The sequence below is a fragment of the Sinohyriopsis cumingii genome, chromosome 9 (genome assembly GCF_028554795.1).
Source record: "Sinohyriopsis cumingii isolate HCF-2022 chromosome 9, ASM2855479v2, whole genome shotgun sequence".
Classification (NCBI taxonomy): domain Eukaryota; kingdom Metazoa; phylum Mollusca; class Bivalvia; order Unionida; family Unionidae; genus Sinohyriopsis; species Sinohyriopsis cumingii.
This window is the reverse complement of record NC_142969.1, coordinates 108,810,690-108,834,392: the sequence shown is the minus strand read 5'-3', so window position 1 is coordinate 108,834,392 and position 23,703 is coordinate 108,810,690. Positions and strand designations below refer to the sequence as shown.

At 36.3% G+C, this 23,703-nt stretch overlaps 1 protein-coding gene across 2 annotated transcripts in view; it reads left to right on the top strand.

The window, feature by feature from the left end:
* The window catches only part of LOC149792453 (ras association domain-containing protein 9-like), a 107,642-nt gene extending 84,295 nt beyond the window's left edge, over positions 1-23,347 (top strand). For both annotated transcript variants that reach the window (XM_089971035.1, XM_089971036.1), the window contains one exon: positions 18,546-23,347. In XM_089971035.1, coding sequence (XP_089827161.1) covers positions 18,546-20,084 — 1,539 coding nt within the window. In that variant the 3' untranslated portion in view covers positions 20,085-23,347. The remainder of the gene's footprint in view (positions 1-18,545) is intronic.
* Positions 23,348-23,703: the final 356 nt, after the last annotated feature.

The window sequence follows — 23,703 nt, the reverse complement described above, 5'->3', positions numbered from 1 at the left end:
CATGAGGGCATTTTCGATGGCCCAAGGCCGCACCACCTTAGTCCTACAATGTAAGCCCTCGACCCTGATAACTTTTTTGGGCACAGAGGTGTTACTGCCTAAATAACGGCGCTGTGTAGCGTGTTTTGATGTTGACTGACATGGTAAATAAAGTAAAAATTTTAGGAATATCTCGCACACTCGGCAGCCCATAACGATACTTTCCTACAAATTAAAGTCATAATGTATTAGTCAAACTTTACTTACTCCGATGTCTTTTTTCTTCTAATAAATTCAAAGTCTCACACAAGAAAATGAACCTGTTTTCAAGTTCCGTTGGCATACATTTCAGTTGTCTGAAAAGCGATGGAAGCCGGGAATGCCAAACTCGGGTTAAGCTGAAGCATATTTCTTTAATGAAGCGAATAAAGTTATATTAATATTGAAGAAAGTGTTCAGATAGCTTCGTTTCGTTCAAAATTCGTATTATCCCTTTAACTGATTTCGGTGTTCCCCGCTTTCATCGCATTCAAGACAACTGAAATGAATGCCAACGGAACTTGAAAACATGTTCATTTGTTTGTGAGGCAACGACATAGTAGCTTTAGTTATCCCCAGTAAATGCATTTTCATTCAGTACACTTTGAAGTTTCTAGAGCCATACCGTGTATATGCATTCTGTATACTTTGAAGTTTCTAGAGTAATACCGTGTATATGCATTCAGTACACTTTGAAGTTTCTAAAAAAATACCGTGTATATGCATTCTGTATACTTTGAAGTTTCTAGAGCAATGCTGTGTATATGCATTCTGTATACTTTGAAGTTTCTAGAGTAATACCGTGTATATGCATTCTGTATACTTTGAAGTTTCTAGAGTAATACTGTATATATGCATTCAGTACACTTTGAAGTTTCTAGAGTAATACCGTGTATATGCATTCAGTACACTGAAGTTTCTAGAGTAATACCGTGTATATGCATTCAATACACTTTGAAGTTTCTAGAGCCATACCGTGTATATGCATTCAATACACTTTGAAGTTTCTAGAGTAATACCGTGTATATGCATTCTGTATACTTTGAAGTTTCTAGAGTAATACCGTGTATATGCATTCTGTATACTTTGAAGTTTCTAGAGTAATACCGTGTATATGCATTCTGTATACTTTGAAGTTTCTAGAGTAATACCGTGTATATGCATTCTGTATACTTTGAAGTTTCTAGAGTAATACCGTGTATATGCATTCTGTATACTTTGAAGTTTCTAGAGTAATACCGTGTATATGCATTCTGTATACTTTGAAGTTTCTAGAGTAATACCGTGTATATACATTCTGTATACTTTGAAGTTTCTAGAGTAATATCGTATATATGCATTCTGTATACTTTGAAGTTTCTAGAGTAATACCGTGTATATGCATTCAGTACACTTTGAAGTTTCTAAAAAAATACCGTGTATATGCATTCTGTATACTTTGAAGTTTCTAGAGTAATGCTGTGTATATGCATTCTGTATACTTTGAAGTTTCTGGAGTAATACCGTGTATATGCATTCTGGATACTTTGAAGTTTCTAGAGCCATACCGTGTATATGCATTCAGTACACTTTGAAGTTTCTAGAGTAATACCGTGTATATGCATTCAGTACACTTTGAAGTTTCTAGAGTAATACCGTGTATATGCATTCAATACACTTTGAAGTTTCTAGAGCCATACCGTGTATATGCATTCAATACACTTTGAAGTTTCTAGAGTAATACCGTGTATATGCATCCAGTACACTTTGAAGTTTCTAGAGTAATACCGTGTATATGCATTCACTACACTTTGAAGTTTCTAGAGTAATACCGTGTATATGCATTCAGTACACTTTGAAGTTTCTAGAGTAATACCGTGTATATGCATTCAGTACACTTTGAAGTTTCTAGAGTAATACCGTGTATATGCATTCAGTACACTTTGAAGTTTCTAGAGAAATACCGTGTATATGCATTCAATACACTTTGAAGTTTCTAGAGCCATACCGTGTATATGCATTCAATACACTTTGAAGTTTCTAGAACCATACCGTGTATATGCATCCAGTACACTTTGAAGTTTCTAGAGTAATACCGTGTATATGCATTCAGTACACTTTGAAGTTTCTAGAGTAATACCGTGTATATGCATTCAGTACACTGAAGTTTCTAGAGTAATACCGTGTATATGCATTCAGTACACTTTGAAGTTTCTAGAGTAATACCGTGTATATGCATTCAATACACTTTGAAGTTTCTAGAGCCATACCGTGTATATGCATTCAATACACTTTGAAGTTTCTAGAGCCATACCGTGTATATGCATTCAGTACACTTTGAAGTTTCTAGAGTAATATCGTGTATATGCATTCAGTACACTTTGAAGTTTCTAGAGTAATACCGTGTATATGCATTCACTACACTTTGACGTTTCTAGAGTAATACCGTGTATATGCATTCAGTACACTTTGAAGTTTCTAGAGCCATACCGTGTATATGCATTCAGTACACTTTGAAGTTTCTAGAGTAATACCGTGTATATACATTCAGTACACTTTGAAGTTTCTAGAGTTGCTGGAGTCATATCGAGTACATACATTCAGTAAACGTTGAAGTTGTTGGAGTCATATCGAGTACATACATTCAGTAAACGTTAAAGTTGTTGGAGTCATATCGAGTACATACATTCAGTAAACTTTGAAGTTGCTGGAGTCATATCGAGTACATACATTCAGTAAACGTTGAAGTTGCTGAAGTCATATTGAGTACAAAACATTCAGTACACGTTGAAGTTGCTGGAGTCATATCGAGTATATACATTCAGTAAACGTTGAAGTTGCTGAAGTCATATCGAGTACAAAAACATTCAGTAAACGTTGAATTTGCTGGAGTCATATCGAGTACATACATTCAGTAAACGTTGAAGTTGCTGAAGTCATATCGAGTACATACATTCAGTAAACGTTGAAGTTGTTGGAGTCATATCGAGTACATACATTCAGTAAACTGAAGTTGATGGAGTCATATCGAGTACATACATTCAGTAAACTGAAATTGCTGAAGTCATACCAAGTACGCACATTCAGTAAACGTTGAAGTTATTGGAGTCATATCGAGTACATACATTCAGTAAACGTTGAAGTTGTTGGAGTCATATCGAGTACATACATTCAGTAAACTGAAGTTGATGGAGTCATATCGAGTACATACATTCAGTAAACGTTGAAGTTGTTGGAGTCATATCGAGTACATACATTCAGTAAACTGAAGTTGATGGAGTCATATCGAGTACATACATTCAGTAAACTGAAGCTGATGGCGTCATATCGAGTACATACATTCAGTAAACGTTGAAGTTGCTGAAGTCATATCGAGAACATACATTCAGTAAACGTTGAAGTTGCTGACGTCATATCGAGTACATACATTCAGTGAACGTTGAAGTTACTGGAGTCATATCGAGTACATACATTCAGTAAACGTTGAAGTTGCTGGAGTCATATCGAGTACATACATTCAGTAAACGTTGAAGTTGCTGACGTCATATCGAGTACATACATTCAGTGAACGTTGAAGTTACTGGAGTCATATCGAGTACATACATTCAGTAAACGTTGAAGTTGCTGGAGTCATATCGAGTACATACATTCAGTACACGTTGAAGTTGCTGGAGTCATATCGAGTACATACATTCAGTAAACGTTGAAGTTGCTGGAGTCATACCGAGTACATAATTCAGTAAACGTTGAAGTTGTTAGAGTCATATCGAGTACAAAAACATTCAGTACACGTTGAAATTGATGGAGTCATATCGAGTACATACATTCAGTACACGTTGATGTTGCTGGAGTCATACCGAGTAAATACATTCAGTAAACGTTGAAGTTGTTGGAGTCATATCGAGTACATACATTCAGTAAACGTTGAAGTTGTTGGAGTTATATCGAGTACATACATTCGGTAAACTGAAGTTGATGGAGTCATATCGAGTACATACATTCAGTAAACTGAAATTGCTGAAGTCATACCAAGTACGCACATTCAGTAAACGTTGAAGTTATTGGAGTCATATCGAGTACATACATTCAGTAAACGTTGAAGTTGTTGGAGTCATATCGAGTACATACATTCAGTAAACTGAAGCTGATGGAGTCATATCGAGTACATACATTCAGTACACGTTGAAGTTGCTGGAGTCATACAGAGTACATATATTCAGTAAACGTTGAAGTTGTTGGAGTCATATCGAGTACATACATTCAGTAAACGTTGAAGTTGCTGAAGTCATATCGAGAACATACATTCAGTAAACGTTGAAGTTGCTGACGTCATATCGAGTACATACATTCAGTAAACGTTGAAGTTGCTGGAGTCATATCGAGTACATACATTCAGTACACGTTGAAGTTGCTGGAGTCATATCGAGTACATACATTCAGTACACGTTGAAGTTGCTGGAGTCATACCGAGTACATACATTCAGTAAACGTTGAAGTTGTTGGAGTCATATCGAGTACAAAAACATTCAGTACACGTTGAGGTTGATGGAGTCATATCGAGTACATACATTCAGTACACGTTGAAGTTGCTGGAGTCATACCGAGTACATACATTCAGTACACGTTGAAGTTGCTGGAGTCATACCGAGTACATACGTTCAGTAAACGTTGAAGTTGTTGGAGTCATATCGAGTACATACATTCATTAAACGTTGAAGTTGCTGAAGTCATATCGAGTACATACATTCAGTAAACGTTGAAGTTGTTGGAGTCATATCGAGCACATTCATTCATTAAACGTTGAAGTTGCTGAAGTCATATCGAGTATATACATTCAGTAAACGTTGAAGTTGCTGAAGTCATATAGGGTACTTACATTCAGTAAACGTTGAAGTTGCTGGAGTCATATCGAGTACATACATTCAGTAAACGTTGAAGCTGCTGAAGTCATATCGAGTACATACATTCAGTAAACGTTGAAGTTGTTGGAGTCATATCGAGTACATACATTCAGTAAACGTTGAAGTTGTAGGAGTCATATCGAGTACATACATTCAGTACACGTTGAAGTTGCTGGAGTCATACCGTGTGTATACATTCAGTAAACGTTGAAGTTGTAGGAGTCATATCGAGTACATACATTCAGTAAACGTTGAAGTTGCTGAAGTCATATCGAGTACATACATTCAGTAAACGTTGAAGTTGCTGAAGTCATATAGGGTACATACATTCAGTACACGTTGAAGTTGCTGGAGTCATACAGAGTACATACATTCAGTACACGTTGAAGTTGCTGGAGTCATACTGTGGTATATACATTCAGTATACTTTGAAGTTCCTGGAGTCGTACACTTTGTTTGTTAGTGGAGTCATGCCATGTATATATATTTGTATTAAATATCGAGTACATACATTCAGTAAACGTTGAAGTTGTTGGAGTCATATCGAGTACATACATTCAGTACACGTTGAAGTTGCTGGAGTCATACCGTGGTATATGCATTCAGTATACTTTGAAGTTCCTTGGAGTCGTACACTTTGTTTGTTAGTGGAGTCATACCATGTATATATATTTGTATTAAATATAATCTTGTTCGAGTCATATTATACACACGCATATGTTTTCAATATACTTTGAAGTTGCTATAGTCATAGCGTGTACATGCGTTCAGTATACTTTGAAGTTGCTACAGTCATAGCGTGTACATGCGTTCAGTATACTTTGAAGTTGCCACAGTCATAGCGTGTACATGCGTTCAGTACACTTTGTAGTTGCTGGAGTCATACCGTGTACATTCATTTGTGTTCAACACACTCTGAAGTCACTAGAGTCATACCATGTACATGCATTTGTGTTTAGTACACTTTGGGAGCTATGGTATTTTTATATTAGATAAGGATTAGGAATCAGACGGAAGAAGGAAATGTTCGTGAATGTTGGAAAAACACTTTTTTCTGTACATCCAAAGTACACCTGAAATAAACCTCAGTATGCCGTTCAGATATGACATCGATTTCCTGGTAATACCAAATTACCACTATTGTTTTTCTCGAGTTCATTAGACAGACGTAACCATAACGTTTCCAGAATTCCTATCATAAATCAACAGAAAGAAAGACCATAGTCGCAGATGTAAGATAGGAATGTTATAAGGTTACAGCACAATGTGATCATCTTCCTTAAGTATTGTTTTATAACATCCATGCAACTTTATATTCCAGTAATTATTCTGACTCAAAAGTGAATTATCCATTTGAAAATATGGCACTGTGGTTATCCGAATACAGTATTCTTTACTGATTGTATCTTACATTGTGGTCGTTGAGTTATAGTGAGAAAAAAAAAACGTATTATGTTGATCAATTTTAACGTTTATTGATAAGAAAGACCGCTTTTCTTATCAGCGTCGCAAGCTGCGTGGCTGCTGAAAAGACACTATCGAAAGTTTATTAACGATCTGGTAGTAAACTAAAATTAGTTTCGATTTTCGATACAGAAGTATCGGATCCTTGGTCTGTTACTGTGTCGATCTATCGAAAATGCGGAGGATGTGCAGGCGCTGGGTCAGCTGGTATCTCAATGATCTTATATCTTTTGTAATCCCACGTTTTGGGTGGTCTTCTGTCTCTGTGATTTTATTTGTGGGAATTAAATCAACAAACCATCTTTTGATGTTAATTTAGTGATAAGAGATACGCAATGGAGAGGTGAGGTGGCAGGGGGCAATTTCGACTGTTTGTTTGCGACTGAAATTAACTGAGTATTTCGCCTTCATCTTAATGTAAAAGGGGAATTTCTTCACAAAAAACTGGGGGGGGGGGTGGCGAGCGGCAGGTTGACATAAATTATTCTCTGTTGCAAAGTAATTGCGCCTTTTAGAGCATTCTCCCTGTCCGCTGTCCCCTTCCACCCTCGCCCGGCCATTGCAGGTACGTAAATAAATACGCTTTTTATTTTGATTAGGGCAAAACGTGTCGTTACTTTTGTTTTGAACTCAAACAACACGCTCACTCCGCCTGAAATACATCCGTGGATATCGAGTTTCTAATATTGGCCGCTTTAATGTTGACTTGTCCCATAAGTAAATGTTTATCGGAGATTACAAATTCGTTTTTCTTTATTATCTGAAACAGTTGATACCTGTTGAATTTCATACTAAATTCCAGGGCCCAAAAAAAAAAATTAAAATAAAAAAAAAAAACCAGACCAATGTTTGTAATGTTTGTTAGAAATTAAGTCAATATATAAACGTAAATCAGTAGAGTAAATAGAGTTGTAAGAACATTATCATTATTCGCAGCTTGTGTCATATTAAAAACAAGGTAATATATAGCTCAGATACCATTCTAAATATAGCACAACATGTCGTAGCTAGAATATTTGGTACATCTCTCTATTGTTATAAATGTTAAGCGTAAGGTATGTAACAGTTTTCGGAGTCAATTTTCGCCATCTTTTATCTAATTTGTATGATTGTTTTGTAGATACGTCTAGCTTAGGTTATGTGCAAGAACTTATATCCGAATAACAGATACAGAGAAAAGTCATTGTTCTATGGTGTCTTGAACACCTTCAGTTAGTGTGTCGCTTCAATATGACAAAGGGATGTATTACACGAATGCATGTCCATTTTTGCAGCATTAATATAGGACGTTATTTATTCGACAACGTGCATAACAATAATGTACCAGATCAAAAGCAAACCAGCAAAATCAGGGAGAAACCATTTAATTCGATTCACTTTACTAGAGTGGTTTTGTTTTGTTGGCTTTAACGATACTTTTCACATAAAATTAGCTATATCATGCCTAGGAAATGTGAGCCAAGTGCATTGCTCAAAGACACAACGAGGCAGAAGAGCCAGTCTGCATTGGGCAGGTGTCCAACCAGCGACAGTTTCAGACGCTATACCAAATGAGCAACCGCGACTCCCACCCCCACCCCCACCCCCTTTGGGTGTACGTACAGTTGTATATTGCGATGATTTCCAATATACCGCGCAAACAATGAATTTACAAAAAACAATTTTTGGTTAAAATATTCGTGGCAAAGTTGTCAAAAAGGCCTCAAAATTAAATTACACTTGAATGCAATATAAATCAAATGATTGGAAACTGACATTTTCTTTACACAACACTTGCCATAATGACGAAGATTAAGACATGTTTGTCCCAGTAATCACTTTAACTGCATCGAATTATTCCAAGTTATTAGCTGTATCACATAAAATGATCCCAATTAATCAGTTGTATCACATCAAATGATCCAGAGTAATAAGTTGTATCACACCAAATGGTACCATGAAATAAGATGTATCACATCAATGATCCCAATTCATCAATCGTATCATAGCAAAATAATCCCAATTAATCAGTGGTATCACATCATTGATATCAAGTATTTAGTTGTATCATATCAAATGATCCCAATTATAAGCTGTATCACATCAAATGACCCTAAGTTATAAGTTGTATCATATCAAACTATTCCACGTAATAGCATGTATCACATCAAATGATCCCAGTTATAAGTTGTATCATATCAAATGACCCCACATTATAAGTTGCATCACATCAAATGACCCTAAGTTATAAGTTGTATCATATCAAACTATTCCACGTAACAGCATGTATCACATCGAATGATCCCAATTATAAGTTGTATCATATCAAATGACCCCACATTATGAGTTGTATCACATCAAATGACCCTAAGTTATAAGTTGTATCATATCAAACTATTCCACGTAACAGCATGTATCACATCGAATGATCCCAATTATAAGTTGCATCATATCAAATGATTCCACGTAACAGCATGTATCACATCGAATGATCCCAATTATAAGTTGTGTCATATCAAATGATTCCACGTAACAGCATTTATCACATCGAATGATCCCAATTATAAGTTGTGTCATATCAAATGATTCCACGTAACAGCATGTATCACATCGAATGATCCCAATTATAAGTTGTATCATATCAAATGATTCCACGTAACAGCATGTATCACATCGAATGATCCCAATTATAAGTTGTGTCATATCAAATGATTCCACGTAACAGCATGTATCACATCGAATGATCCCAATTATAAGTTGTGCAATATCAAATTTTTCCATGTAATAAGTTCTATGATCCCAATAATTCAGCTGCATCACATCATATTTTTACGACTCTGTGGTCTTAAACTTGTAATAGAAAGAAGCAAAACCAACAAGATTATTAAAATAAACAAATAATGTATTTCCCTGAACAAAAAGCAAAAATTCAAAAGCCACTGACATTATTGTGAATTAAATCCCAAATAATCCTCAGTGTTGAATCACAATTTCAAATGTATAGTATGTTCTGAATGAATTCCAATAGTCTTTATATGTATCACAATGATATAATCCAAACTATCTTCTAATGAGTCCTCAATAATTCCAAAGTTACGTTTTTGTCCAAAAGGTCAGTCAACATATTTTCAGTCGAATGAATAATTTAAATAAATAATTCCCCATAAATTATATCAGAACACAACTATAACTGATTCCAAAGACTGAACCTAGAGCAAGAATGAATAACTGTTTACTAACTCCTTTATATATATATATATATATATATATATATATATATATATATATATATATATATATATATATATATATATATATATATATATACTAATTCAATTGAATTAGACTCAGTCGAATCTGCAAGGGTGAATCCAAGTCTCCAACTCAAATTCAAGTAAATAGCTTGTTTACTGCTGAAATCGTGACACAGATCAAGTAGGCATTACCCTCAAACACGGACAAATCTCTCCCTTCTATAATTTTATATTGTTGTAATATATATATATATATATATATATATATATATATATATATATATATATATATATATATATATATATATATATATATATATATATATATAATCTTTCTAAAACTTTGTTTTTGCAATTCTTTGTCTTTACATGTATGGAACTTAACTTTTAAATCAGCACCATTTAACCAGTATTATCCTCAATCACGGACAAAAGTTAAGCACACAATATATATTTACATAACACAATTTTCTCAAGTCATAAGTCGAATAACATCAAATGATTCAAACTGCATCACATCAAATGATCCTAGAGACCCTATTTCATCAGGCAGACATTGCACCCTCTCCTTTCAGACTTAAGATATAAAGATTTGAGGATGTATTAACAAAACTCGGTATAATACAAATAACTCTTTGCAATGAACATAAATACTTGTTTCAACTCTCTCTCTCTTTCTCTCTCTCTCTCTCTGGTATTAATCTGTACAATCATTAATCAGTTATTTTCTGTTTTTAAAGAGTGTACATTAATAGTGTCGCTTTACTCGTGAGAGATAATTTAAAGTAAGTAAAGCCTAGGAGACCGTTGCATCTTAAATCATAACTAATTGGTGTTCACGTGTAATGTATGCATGGATTCATCCAGTGACAAGTTTTTCAAGTGGGTATGCAATGCACAAATTAAGACTGATAACAGAGTATATTTGATCAACAATAAATCAAACACACCTCGACCCCAAACATTTTGCTTTGCTCTCGTGATGCTTAAATGCATTTTGTTTTTTTCCCCGCTAAGGTTGGCTAGCAAACTATTTAATTGACACCCCCCCCAAAAAAAAAATAAAAAAAATTACAAAACCATAACTTTAGTTATTTACAGAGAATCGCTAGTCAATTTTCAAAACCGATCATTCATATGTAGGCATTATATGACTGAGGACTACATGCACGATTTATTTCCTCCAAAATCGAAGAGCTTAACAACATGCAAAACTATGGACCTCCGAAATTGAAGATTTTACAACGGAAGTGATCCAATGGACATGTACAATTTTATGTTTCGGAAATAAAATAAAAAACACGTGTTAACACGTTTTGTTTCTGTAGAGTTGTACTTTGTTTAAATTTCAATCAAGAGATAAATTTGATTAACTTTAGCAAGTCTTTAAAAAAATGGGCCACGTGTTTAGAACTATTTTGTTGCTTTTAACAAACTGGTGCTTCAGTTGGCCCAGTGGTCGCTTAACCTATCGCTTAACATCTCACTTGTGTCCCCGTAGGTTCGAGTCCCTGGCTTAGCCAATGTGGGTATGTGAGAATGCTTGCCAGTAGCTTCCCATGGGTCGGTGGTTCTTCCCGGGATTTTTCACGGTTTTTCATCCACCAGTTGTACTGGCCACCGTGTATAGCCTGTCGTGTGCTGAAAAATGTATTTAATCCCACAACTTCAGCAACATACAGTTATGACCTCCGAGTTGATCGGCATGGGGATAATAACCAAAATTGAATAGAAAACTGCCAGATAGCATAGGCGCTTACTTAGCGGCGATTGTGCAGAGGGGATAGCTGCCATTAGCTGTCATTCGGACCACCTCGGTTAAATACGAAATAATGATTGACAAAGATGTTGTGAATGCATCGAGATTATATTTTCATTCGCAGCTTCTCGTGTATCCAGTCGCATAAACAGTCGAGGTGGTCAGATGAGAGTGCAGTTGCGAAGAAAGTTCCGGAGAACAAAATGTTTGATTACACTTGCCAGTAGCTTCCATTGGGTCTGTGGTTTTTACCGAAGTTTTTCCGGGTTTTTCCTCTGCCAGTTATACTGGCCGCCATGTATAGCCAATCCTGCTTTGAGAAACAGCGTTAAACCCAAATTAACAACAACAACAACTTCGCAGATATGCATCTGGAGCATGATTTTGTCTCGCATAAATAGTCAAGGTGGTCTAACGCACTCAGTATAAGGGAAATGATGTTTCATCTGTATTTTCTGATATGTATATGGTTGCCCAAAGCTTTTTACGGGATAACATCTATTGTTCGTTATAGTCTATTGAGTACGTATACAGTGTTTCCAGAATTAGGGATGAAAGTAAGTAACAGATATAAGCATTTGCAAAGGTTTCTAGTCTGCTCGATTTAATCGAGCTGGTCTGCGAGTTCTATGGCGATCGTTTCAGTTTATGAGCTATGGCCTTTAGCACTCCGAAGAAATGAAACATAAGTGCCTTTCCCAATGACACAGAGACATGTATCGAGCCCGCGAGTCTTAGATTGCAAATCCGACGTTCTACCAACTGAGCTGCCGAGGTTTCCCAGTCAGGATAAATGTCAAGTTCTATTTAAATCTGGCGTTCTTCTTTCAACAGGTGGAATCTGTTCGTTAAACCTCTAGGTACTGCAATGTCGAGAAAAGAAAAAGTAGTGTGCAAAAGAAAGACTAATCTTGTAATAGTCAAAAGATAGTCAATGTAAGTTGAAGTACCTGTACAGACACATTCCAACGCCTCCGCTTTCAGATGCTTTTTTGATAAAATTGTTTGTGAGAGGTTTCCTGAAATGCAGCTGCAATATTCAAATTTTATGGATATTTCGTCTAACCGTTTCTAAATTTACATTACTCAGCTGCTGTATGCTGTCTAATCTACAGCAAGTGAGATGGTTTCCCAAAAAAGCTTCATTCCTCAGATATAGAGTTACAGTCTTATCTCATTTGCCTTCAGAAACATCCTTTTTCTTTTTGGAGGTATAATTAGTACCGAACAAGTGGCGACATAACATATATCAAACATCAATAACCACATGACCTTGGCATCAGTGCGCTCCAGAATTTTGCGCGCATAGATTCGTGCCTGTTCTAAAGTCCGTAAACTCTGTAAAGGAAACGTTTTGTCCAGAAATCTTGTAGAAATTAGTTCAGCGTTTAACATTTCCCAGATTGATGCATGAATGCGTATATTTAATTTGTAATTGTCAAACTTTTTGTGATTAACATTCTGGGGGGGGGGGGGATCTCTTGCAATGATTCATTTTTAGTGTTAAACATTATGTGGTGGCTAGAAAAACTGTATATCATGCCTTCCTTTTGGAGAGGCAGTACACGTACCTGTCACACAAAAGAGTTGTTGAATTTCATATCAAAAAGTCCCCCGTGACCTCCGAAAAAAAAAACTTTAATGTACATGTTTTATAAGTGTGTATTTATGTTATATGGGCATATATCTGTTACATGGGTATCTTTGCATATCAATGTCTATTTCTCTTACATGTCATCTTTATGGATATCAATATATATTTCTGCTACATGGGCATCTTTGTATGTCAGTGTCTATTTCTGTTACAAGTCCTCTTTTTTGGATATCAGTGTCTATTTCTGTTACATGGGTATCTTAGTATGTCATTGTCTATTTCTGTTACAAGTCATCTTTTTGGATATCAGTGTCTATTTCTGTTACATGGGTGTCTTTGAATATCAATGTTTATTTCTGTTACATGGGTATCTTAGTATGTCAGTGTCTATTTCTGTTACATGTCCTATTTTTTGGATATCAGTGTATATTTATCTTACATGTCATCTTTATGGATATCAATATATATTTATGTTACATGGGTATCTTAGTATGTCCGTGTCTATTTCTGTTACATGTCCTATTTTTTGGATATCAGTGTATATTTCTGTTACATGGGTGTCTTTGAAAATCAATGTTTATTTCTGTTACATGGGTATCTTAGTATGTCAGTGTCTATTTCTGTTACATGTCCTATTTTTTGGATATCAGTGTATATTTCTGTTACATGGGTATCTTTGGATATCAGTGTATATTTCTGTTAGATGTGTATCTTTGAATATCAGTGTATATTTATGTTACATGGGCATCTTTGCATGGCAATGTATATTTCTGTTACATGTCCTATTTTTTGAATATCAATATATATTTCTGTTACATGGGCATCTTAGTATATCAGTGTCTATTTCTGTTACAAGTCCTCTTTTTTGGATATCAGTGTCTGTTTCTGTTACATTGGTATCTTAGTATGTCAATGTCTATTTCTGTTACAAGTCCTCTTTTTTGGATATCAGTGTCTGTTTCTGTTACATGGGTGTCTTTGAATATCAATGTTTATTTCTGTTACATGGGTATCTTAGTATGTCAGTGTCTATTTCTGTTACATGTCCTATTTTTTGGATATCAGTGTATATTTCTGTTACATGGGTATCTTTGGATATCAGTGTATATTTCTGTTACATGGGTATCTTTGAATATCAGTGTATATTTCTGTTCCATGGGTATCTTTGCATGGCAATGTATATTTCTGTTACATGTCCTATTTTTTGAATATCAGTGTATATTTCTGTTACATGGGAATCTTTGAATATCAGTGTATATTTCTGTTACATGGGTATCTTCGCATGGCAATGTATATTTCTGTTACATGTCCTCTTTCTGGGTATCAGTCTATTTCTGTTAAATGGGTATCATTGGATGTCATTGTAAACATAATATTTTACCATATCTGTGTAAGAGGAGGGGTGGGATGGGAAGGACTTGTCGGCAAGGTTAAGGGCGTGTGTGTGTGTGTGTGTGTGTGTTCACTTTCTGGGTCACACAACTCAGGCTCATGCTTTTTAAGATAAAGTTTGTTCTTTGAGACAAGTCTCAATTACATATTAACCAAACATTATCAATGCCGCTGAGGATTTAGGAAGGCAGTACAAATGGTCTAGTGGTTAGAGTGTCCGCCTCGGATGCGGGGGTCGCGGGTTCGAATACCGGCCGAGTTATACCAAATGTTTATAAAAATGGTACTAACAGATGCCTCGCTAGGCTCAAAGCATTAAGAGGTTAGTGATAGGATGATAGGACTGGTCGGCCTGGTATCAGGATAATGTGACTTGGTGGGACATGATACCACATGACTGCGGTATGATGCCCCAGTACTGGGCATAACGATAAACTACCACACTGCAGACATCGTAGCAATATGACTGAACAATTGTTTAAGCTACGTTAAAATCCATATCTCTCTCTCTCTCTCTCTCACACACACACACACACACACACACACACACACACAGACACAAATGTGACGTATGTACATTGACAGCGAACGATACAATAATCTATAGATAACATTTCTCTCTATCTCTACTCTGTTTACTCTGGAATGTATAATGCACCGACCTATGTTATTCAGTTGAGGATGGATGGGTGGGTGGGTTACTGGCACATCAGCACAGTACTGGCGACTGAACATTATGTAAATATAGTTGAATTGTATTCGATACTGTTATTAAATTATGCCGCATGCAGATTTTGTAGAGGTCTACGGTTCATTTTTGTAACATATGCGCAAGACATGTTTTGCCATAACAGATGCGGAAGACATTATTTTTTTTTTTCTCCATCGAAGTGAATGCATTGAAATAATGTCATGTTTGCGGGATGTCTCCATAAATATTTGATGACTCATGTATAGTTCCACTTTCATTCACCGTGGAGGCAAAACAATTCAAAACGACTTTTTTTGTTATTCGTTGGCCAATCAACTTCTTTGTCGTCAATAGGAGACTGATCTTGAACACGTGTTAACTTAATGTACGTGGTCATACCTTTCTTTTGTTGCGCACGCGACCTGTTACTATGGACACCTATCATTGTTGACGGAATGCTTTCTAATGGAACAAACAAATTGTCATTGATACTTTGCACTCTAATTACATCAGATTGTAAATGGCTGGCCATGGCAACGGCGTCTTCTATTCTTTAACATTCAGTAAAATATTTATTTCAATAATTGGATTAAATGCGTCTGTTTTTACACGAGATTACAGATTGGAGATTTCTGGGAGGGGTATCTTGATTCTTGTGTAATGCCTAAACCAAAACCTTTTTTTAGTTACCAAAGTATTTGATAAATAAATAATCATGAATATAGATAAGAACAAGGACGACAGCAACAACAACCCAATATTTGTTTAATCATAACTATACTCCTTATTCATTGTTCTAATGAAATCAGTAACAATCATTAATCATTTTCTAAATAAGATGGGACCCCGAGGTGGCCGAGTGGTCCAAGACCCTAGTCTTTACAGATCTTATATCTGTCAGCGAAGGTTCGAGCCTCGGCACGACCAACGTGGGTATATGATAAAGCTTGCCATTAACTTCCCATGGGTCGGTGTGCCATTAACTACCCATGGGTCAGTGGCTCTTACCGGAGTTTTCCTCCATCAAACATGCTGGTTCCTATGTACCTGCTGTCATGTGCTTAAAAATGGCGTTAAGCCCAAAACACCACAAACCCCAATCTAAATAAGCTAATGCGATTTCTCAATGTCCGACCGTTGTAGAGATAAATAAAATCTAACATAACTGGGGTTATAACACTCCCGGTAGTATGAGTCATCTCATCGGAGTTTGACGTTGTCCAGTACAAATGAACTGTTCATAAACCTTAACAAAGGTTCAGTGGTTGATGTACATTGCTTGTTTTGATTCCGTATCTTCCATGCTAATCAAATCCATCAGCATAACGAAAAATGTCTATAGTGCCTTTGACCTGGCGGTCAAGCACAGCATAATCAATTTAGGCGTCATTGTTGTACGGTGGAACGCCGATTAACTGATTTAACCTCGTGATGGGTCTAAAAGCCAATCGCGAACCCGATCCCGTAACTGGGTAAACACGATAATCAGGTCCAAAGCTCTGCTCTTGCGCTTGCGATGAATGAATTGAAACAAAACATTGACACAGCGGTAATCACCCTGCACTGTTGAGATGTTATCTGTGACAATGGTAGGAATACAATAGTTCCGGTGAGGACACAGAGATCAATTTTGCAAAGAAATAATATGTTTATTAACATCACCGTGTCAAACGGAAATGATTGTACGGCAGGAGAAGACCGATCCTTGATGGGAACAGTTAACCAGTCTGTGGACCTATTTCTGTGTAAATTACGTTCTGCTGATTCATACCACGTTTGTGACACACACGGTGCTGACATTCGGATGAATTCATGAGTAAATAAAGTGCTCTTGTTGGTTGACAGAAACTGAGATCACCTAGTAAAGAGCTTATGATTCTGCATCTGGCTGAAGTGTTCTTCCGGTATTCACTGCTTCAGCTGACAAATGTATACTTGTTATCAGTTATGTATTTGCCTGGACATATGATTTGTTTTGGATCTTTATTTGTTTATATGATACATACATCGATTAATATGGTATTAACTTCATTCGCACTTCGTAGAGAAATCCCGAATATGAAGTCGTATTCGGTTTTAATTTTGTAAATTGTGTGCAAGGTTTCACACACACACACACACACACACACACACGCTTATTCACCTAAGCTAGTGGGATGTCAATTCTTAACCAAATAGTTTATGGTTTTATTCATACACACACACGTATTCGCTAAAGTTAGTGGGATGTCAATTTTTAACCAAACATGTTAAGGTTTTATTCACACACACACACACACACACACTCGCCCAAGCTAGTAGGATGTTAATTCTTTACGGCCAAATTTCGTGTATAGTGAAAAGAGTACAAATTAATTCCTAATGTATGGCAAAGATTCAACTGCGATACGTGAGGTCTTGACACATATCTTTTCACGCAAAGTTGATCAGTTAAATTGGTCCATAAATGTGTAACTGTAATCAAACTAAAGGATGTTTTTAATCTTCCTAACAACACATTTTATTAATGTTCACTAACTTGAAACGTGTATGCTCGTTTATAACGTAATTCAGTACAACGTTTTATGCATGTTTCCATGAAGTCGTACCATCAACTATATGGCTGTTAAATTTAGTAACCAGCTTAGACGCTTTCTGGGGTGATACCCAACAAGACATTGCATCAACAATAGTACTATCTTCATAGTGGCAGTAACACATACAGTACGCAGTCATTATCTTTCTTTCCTTCCCGCATGAAATAACAAGCTATTCCCTTCTTCGTGCACTTTTAATTTTTTTTTATTATCATGCATGTCTCTTTCTATTTATAATGACAGTACGTAGTGTACCTCGCCATCCTTGTCCCCATTCTAGTTCATGCATGTACCGTTTCGATTCTAGTTAGATTTCATTTTCTGATGTTCCTAGCTCATTAATGTAAACTGATATCGAGAATCGGATATGACGTCTTATGATGTCGGGCTCCAAGTTTCATTCGCTTGCTGTATAGGTTTGATAGGTACTTCGTAAAGAGCTTTTGCTAGGTGGTAAAAAGAAATTCGCCACTCACAAAACACGGCGGTATACTAAGTAATTCTCATCACGGCATCACGGTTTAGAGTAATAAAGAAAAAGTACTGGGAGGGTTAAGTCAATTATTTAAGAATATATATACTTATTTTACTTTTTGCTGATTAGTTAATCAGCGATATTCTGTTCTTAAACTAGATTTCAGAAAAGTTAAGAGTGTACAAGCGAGTATTTCAAGCAATGTACAAAATAAGAAACGTTGGCTATCCTCGAAGCAGTTGCTGTACCTTACGGTTAAGATTCAGTGTGTGTCCACAACCACTTACGGGGGAGGTGGGGGGGGGGGGGCATTTTTATGATGCCCACTTATGGGAGTGGGAACATTTTTATGATGCCCAGTTACGGGGGATGGGGTGCAATTTTATGAAAGTAAACCTGTCAAGTGTTAAGATTTGGAATTGTGTCGAATTGTTGCACTTATTTCCCTGTATTCTATTTTCAGATGGATGACCAGTCGGGATCAATAGAGATTCCAGTTTGGGTTAATGGAACCCAGAAATGGGTCACTGGATTAACGAAACGGACGACATGTGACGATGTTGTTTATGCATTATTATGCAATGATGGGATACATGACATTGTGTCAACCCAGGAGTATGCCATCTTTGAAAAATGGCGAGAAGTTGAAAGACCGTTACAAGGGAGAACAAAAATTATTAAGGTTTGGAGAACTTGGGGACCTGAGCAAGCAAACGTTCAACTATCGTTGAGACGAATTGACGAATTAGAATATAGCGGAGAATTTTCATTAACCAGAAGACGACACCGGAAAAGTCGTCACCGGTCACGTGATCGTCATCATAGTTATTGTCAGAATACAGCTGAAAGGTTGAAATCCATGGAAACTCTGGTGAAAATGATTCTGTCTCAGGAAAGGACGCTCAAGGATTTGGCCCAGAGGGTGTCAGAAACGGATCAACTGATTGAGAAGTACGAGTCAAAGTTGAAATTCAGTAGGATTCAACAAAATGGCCAGAATACGGACATTGAAGGAATGAGTGAGGATGGTCTGGATGATATTCTGGCAAATGTGGAAGTCGAAAACACGGAAATATATTTAGAGTTTTGTGATAAAATAATTCAGACTGAAGAGAAGATTGAAAGTGAGCGATTGAAATTTGAGGAGTTAGCAAAAATGATTCAGGAATATTGTAAGTCGAGACTTAGTGAAAGTGATTCGGATTCAAAAGTTAGTGTTGAAAATGAGTTAGCGAAATTTCATGTGGAATTAAACAGGGTTGTGTCAAGTTCTATTATGCAACAATACAAAAGTCAGGATATTGTGAAAGAGATTCAGTTTTATGAATTGAAACTCAGGGATAAAAGTCAGCTTCTTGAACAACTTGAAAAAGAGTTGTCGGACGTTGAAAGTTTGGAACAAATTCATACAGGAGAAAACTGGAATAACGAGTATCATTACGCTGGACAACCTGTAAGCCGATTATATTCATATGATACATCCGCTTTAACTAATCAAAACAAAGTAGTGCATAATTCTAATGGGTATCGAACAAACCAGCAGCTAATTTCCGATGATAGGAATCCATCTTCGGAAAGGTCAAGGAGTGTAGAACGTGTACAGGAAAGAACTCGTCTCGAGCACGTGGCCGAGAGGAAACCTATTTTAAAACAGGGCAAAGGTCAAAAGTCAGACCAGCCTCGAAATGGCGCCATTGGCTCAAGCGAGTCTAAAGTTAGATTTAAAGCAGATTCACTTGTGGATAAATATAACTGGGACGAATCCAGCTTTTCAGAGGAACTGAGTGTAGATCATTCAGATTCGGACAACAGGGAAAATTTTGACCCCAGGGATCACAGAGTGCCTTTTACTTCATGGGGTCACTCGTTGCCCCCAGCCATCCCACCAAAACCATTCCATACCCACGTCAAAACCGAAGAAAACGATTCCAATTCGGATACCGGTCTCAGTTCCATGCACAGTGACGACTCCGCCATTTACCAGTTGGAGACACTTGTATAGTAACTCTATTGTTATTGTGAGCACTTTCATTCAAGTCTTGATAATAGCGTAGAGGCGTAAAGTGTCCGAGTCAGGTAACAGCACGCCTTTTCAAACTGAAACCTGTACCTGTAATCTTTATGATCAAATTTGGCATCCTTGTAAATACGAGGGTACCAACTCGTGAAATGTTAAGTTATTTTAAATTGTGTTCATATTTATTAGCAAAGATTAAATGAATGGGAATTTCCCCTTTGAAATACTTTCAATCAAAAGAAGGGACGTATATTACCCCAGAAGGCAGCAGAATTTACCATATAGCACCCCGAAACTGATAGACACTTTGTTGTGTATTTAATTTGAAATGCGCGAGAAGTACTTAAATGGAAGCAAGAATCCAATCAATGTGTTTACAATCAAGCAATTTAATTTGAAATGTTCGATGCTCGAGAACTACTAAAATGAAGTGCGAGTCCAATCAACTTGTTTATAAACAAACAACGGTCCAAGCAATGATGTCCAACTTCCAGTCGTGTTTTTTTTTTTACCTCCTTGATCTTTTTTTCTAATATTTAACCAATGGAAGTGCTGTTGTATCTATAATCAAATAGCAGATCTTTCCTTACCGACATTTTTAAATGATAAAATTACAAATTTAATTTCATCGTCGAATTCTTGTAAATTATCCAGCGTTGAAACAGCTGACATTGAATCATTTTTAAATTATGTTCTGTTTGGTTCGTAATGTCATCGGTTTTACCTCGGTTTAACAATAACCTCTACATTTTGAACCGTGTATCTACGGCGTAAAAGGTTATGTCGCAAACTGAATACTTGTGTAATATATTCACGTGGATATCAACTTAATGCATACTAAATTCATTTCAATTCCAGTCCTTTCAAATTTAATGTGATTTCTCTCGGGTTTCCTTCATACGGTCTGTGCACGTCTGTTAAGTCTTGTTGATTTATTCATTTTGATATAGTAATATTATGTAAACCAATACACCGCCCTAATGAGTTTGCTTTGACTCCTTGTCCCCTATTTATCATAGTGTAATATTATATTGGCCTTTTCAAACTTTCATCTGTGGAGACATGACAGTGGTTTTGCAGTTGGTTAAGCTGATAAATGCAGGCACAGATGCATGTGAAGAGAGCTTTTTTTATGGAAAACTTAATACTTCAATTTCAAGTGCCACACCTACAGAAACTAAAGCTCTACAAATCATGCATACTTTTATTTATAAATGGCACTTCTTCACCGTGACCAGATAGTGTTAACTTTGACACTCAAACCCCCCCCCCCCAACTTATTCAAGATGCGTGTTAGCCCTTGCCTCGAAAAACTTGTCCAAGTAGCATCTTTACTTTGCCACAACCCCCAATCCCCTACCCACGCCAACCAAACAAAGCAAAATTAAACAAAACAAACAGCAACGTATGCAAGAGGCGCGTCAGTGTCGAACTTGTTAAGTGCTAGATTGACGTTATGGGATGGTGCTGAGTCAGCGAATTGTTCACGGAAAACAAACTTGTTGCAACTGATACGATAACAACATGCATGGAAAGCAACTTCATCAGAAAGATATCACACTCTGTCTCACGGGCTTAAATATGTGGAGATGAAAAAGTAAAATACGAGTCACATAGTATGTCCATCGTTATTGGAGGTGGGGGGGGGGGCTCATTGTGGCTGCGGCTGCATGGGTTAGACTTTCGGTTCGACCATCGTGGGTATGTGATATACCTAGCTTCCCGTGAATCGGTGGTTCTTGTCGGGTTCTTCCTGCACCAAATACACTACTGACCGCTTTGTTTGGCCTATTACATAAAAATTAGCATCCAGCCCCACAAAAACATTATTAGCAAATGTGTCATGAATGCATGTCCGATTGCGGTAAGAATTGTGGAGTTATAGTTTTGTTCATTTACGAAAAAACCTTATGTCAGTTGTGTGATATTAAATGCAATCACAGGTTGTCGAGCTAGGACTAACTTTACAGTACGACCTGCTTGACAATTCGCAAAGTAAGAAATTTACAGAAACATGTTCCCATTGTAATCCACTTTCAAGATTTTTTAAAAAATTTTTTACATATTCGGGTGTTGCCTGATAAGCCTTTGCTACTGTGATTTTCACAATTTCGTTTGGTTTTGCTCCGTTTTAGGGTTGGAAATGAATTGCTTGAATTTTCACACACTGTTGGAGGGTGTGTGAATGTGTGAAAATAAATATATGACTTGACCTGTGGTAATGGTTTATCATGCAAATATTTTATTTACATGGTTTATCCGTCCTTTTACGAGCATACAAATATGTAAACGTTGATGACTAGATTGTAATGTTTTGTAGTGCTTGTGATTTTCACCCGGCATGGTGCACGCAGTTCCGCTGACCATGCCCAATACTATTTTGGTATAAACGAGTTATTATATTACGTACTGTGCAATTTTAGTTACAAACATGTTATCAAGCCACACTTTTAGTTACAAACATGTTATCAAGCCACACTTTTAGTTACAAACATGTTATCAAGCCACACTTTTAGTTACAAACATGTTATCAAGCCACACTTTTAGTTACAAACATGTTATCAAGCCACACTTTTAGTTACAAACATGTTATAAAGCCACACTTTCAGTTACAAATATGTTATAAAGCTACAATTTTAGTTACAAATATGTTATAAAGCCACACTTTTAGTTACAAACATGTTATCAAGCCACACTTTTAGTTACAAATATATTATAAAGCTGCAATTTTAGCAACGATCTGGAAGGGTCCTTTTAAGATATCTACATTAAACAATTTCAAAACCATGAACTGTAAGTAAAATGAAACAATAAATCCTATGTAACGCATTAATTTTAATGATCGTTTAAAGCACTACAGTTGCATCCGATTAAAGCGACAGGAGTCTCAATGTGTTATATATGTCTCTGCCAATACACGTGTCTATTTTCGTTAATTCATTTTCTGTTTCGTGACCATAGCCTTTTGATGCCACATTTTATTAGACATATGTAAAATGAAAGATTTATATTTACATAAACATTGTTATTGAACTATAGACTGAATGTGTTGTTAGTGTACATACATGGTCCCACACCTGTTAGGACTGGGGCATAAACCACTGTGGAAATGAAATGGTTTGATAATTAGCTACACTGCCAATACACTTGGTATACTATGACTGTATTAGTAGGCAATATTGTGTTATACAGATGAAAACGAAGTGTTTGATAGATATATTAAACAAATAAAATACTAACTGAAAACACACTGCAGTGGTTTCACTTTATTGCATGCATTTATGTTTGTCGTTAACGTCAGTCGATTGCCTTGTCTGTCTTTGCTATAAATACTCTCTCTGTCTCTCTCTCTGTATCTGTCTGTCTGTCTCTCTGTCTGTCTCTGTCTGTCTGTCTGTCTGTCTCTCTCTCTGTCTGTCTGTCTCTCTCTCTCTCTCTCTCTCTCTCTCTCTCTCTCTCTCTCTCTCTATATATATATATATATATATATATATATATATATATATATATATATATATATATATATATATATATATATTAAATGTCCATGAAGGTCTTGTTTATAAAACAAGTAAATGAGTAATTATAAATTAGGCTTGCCCCG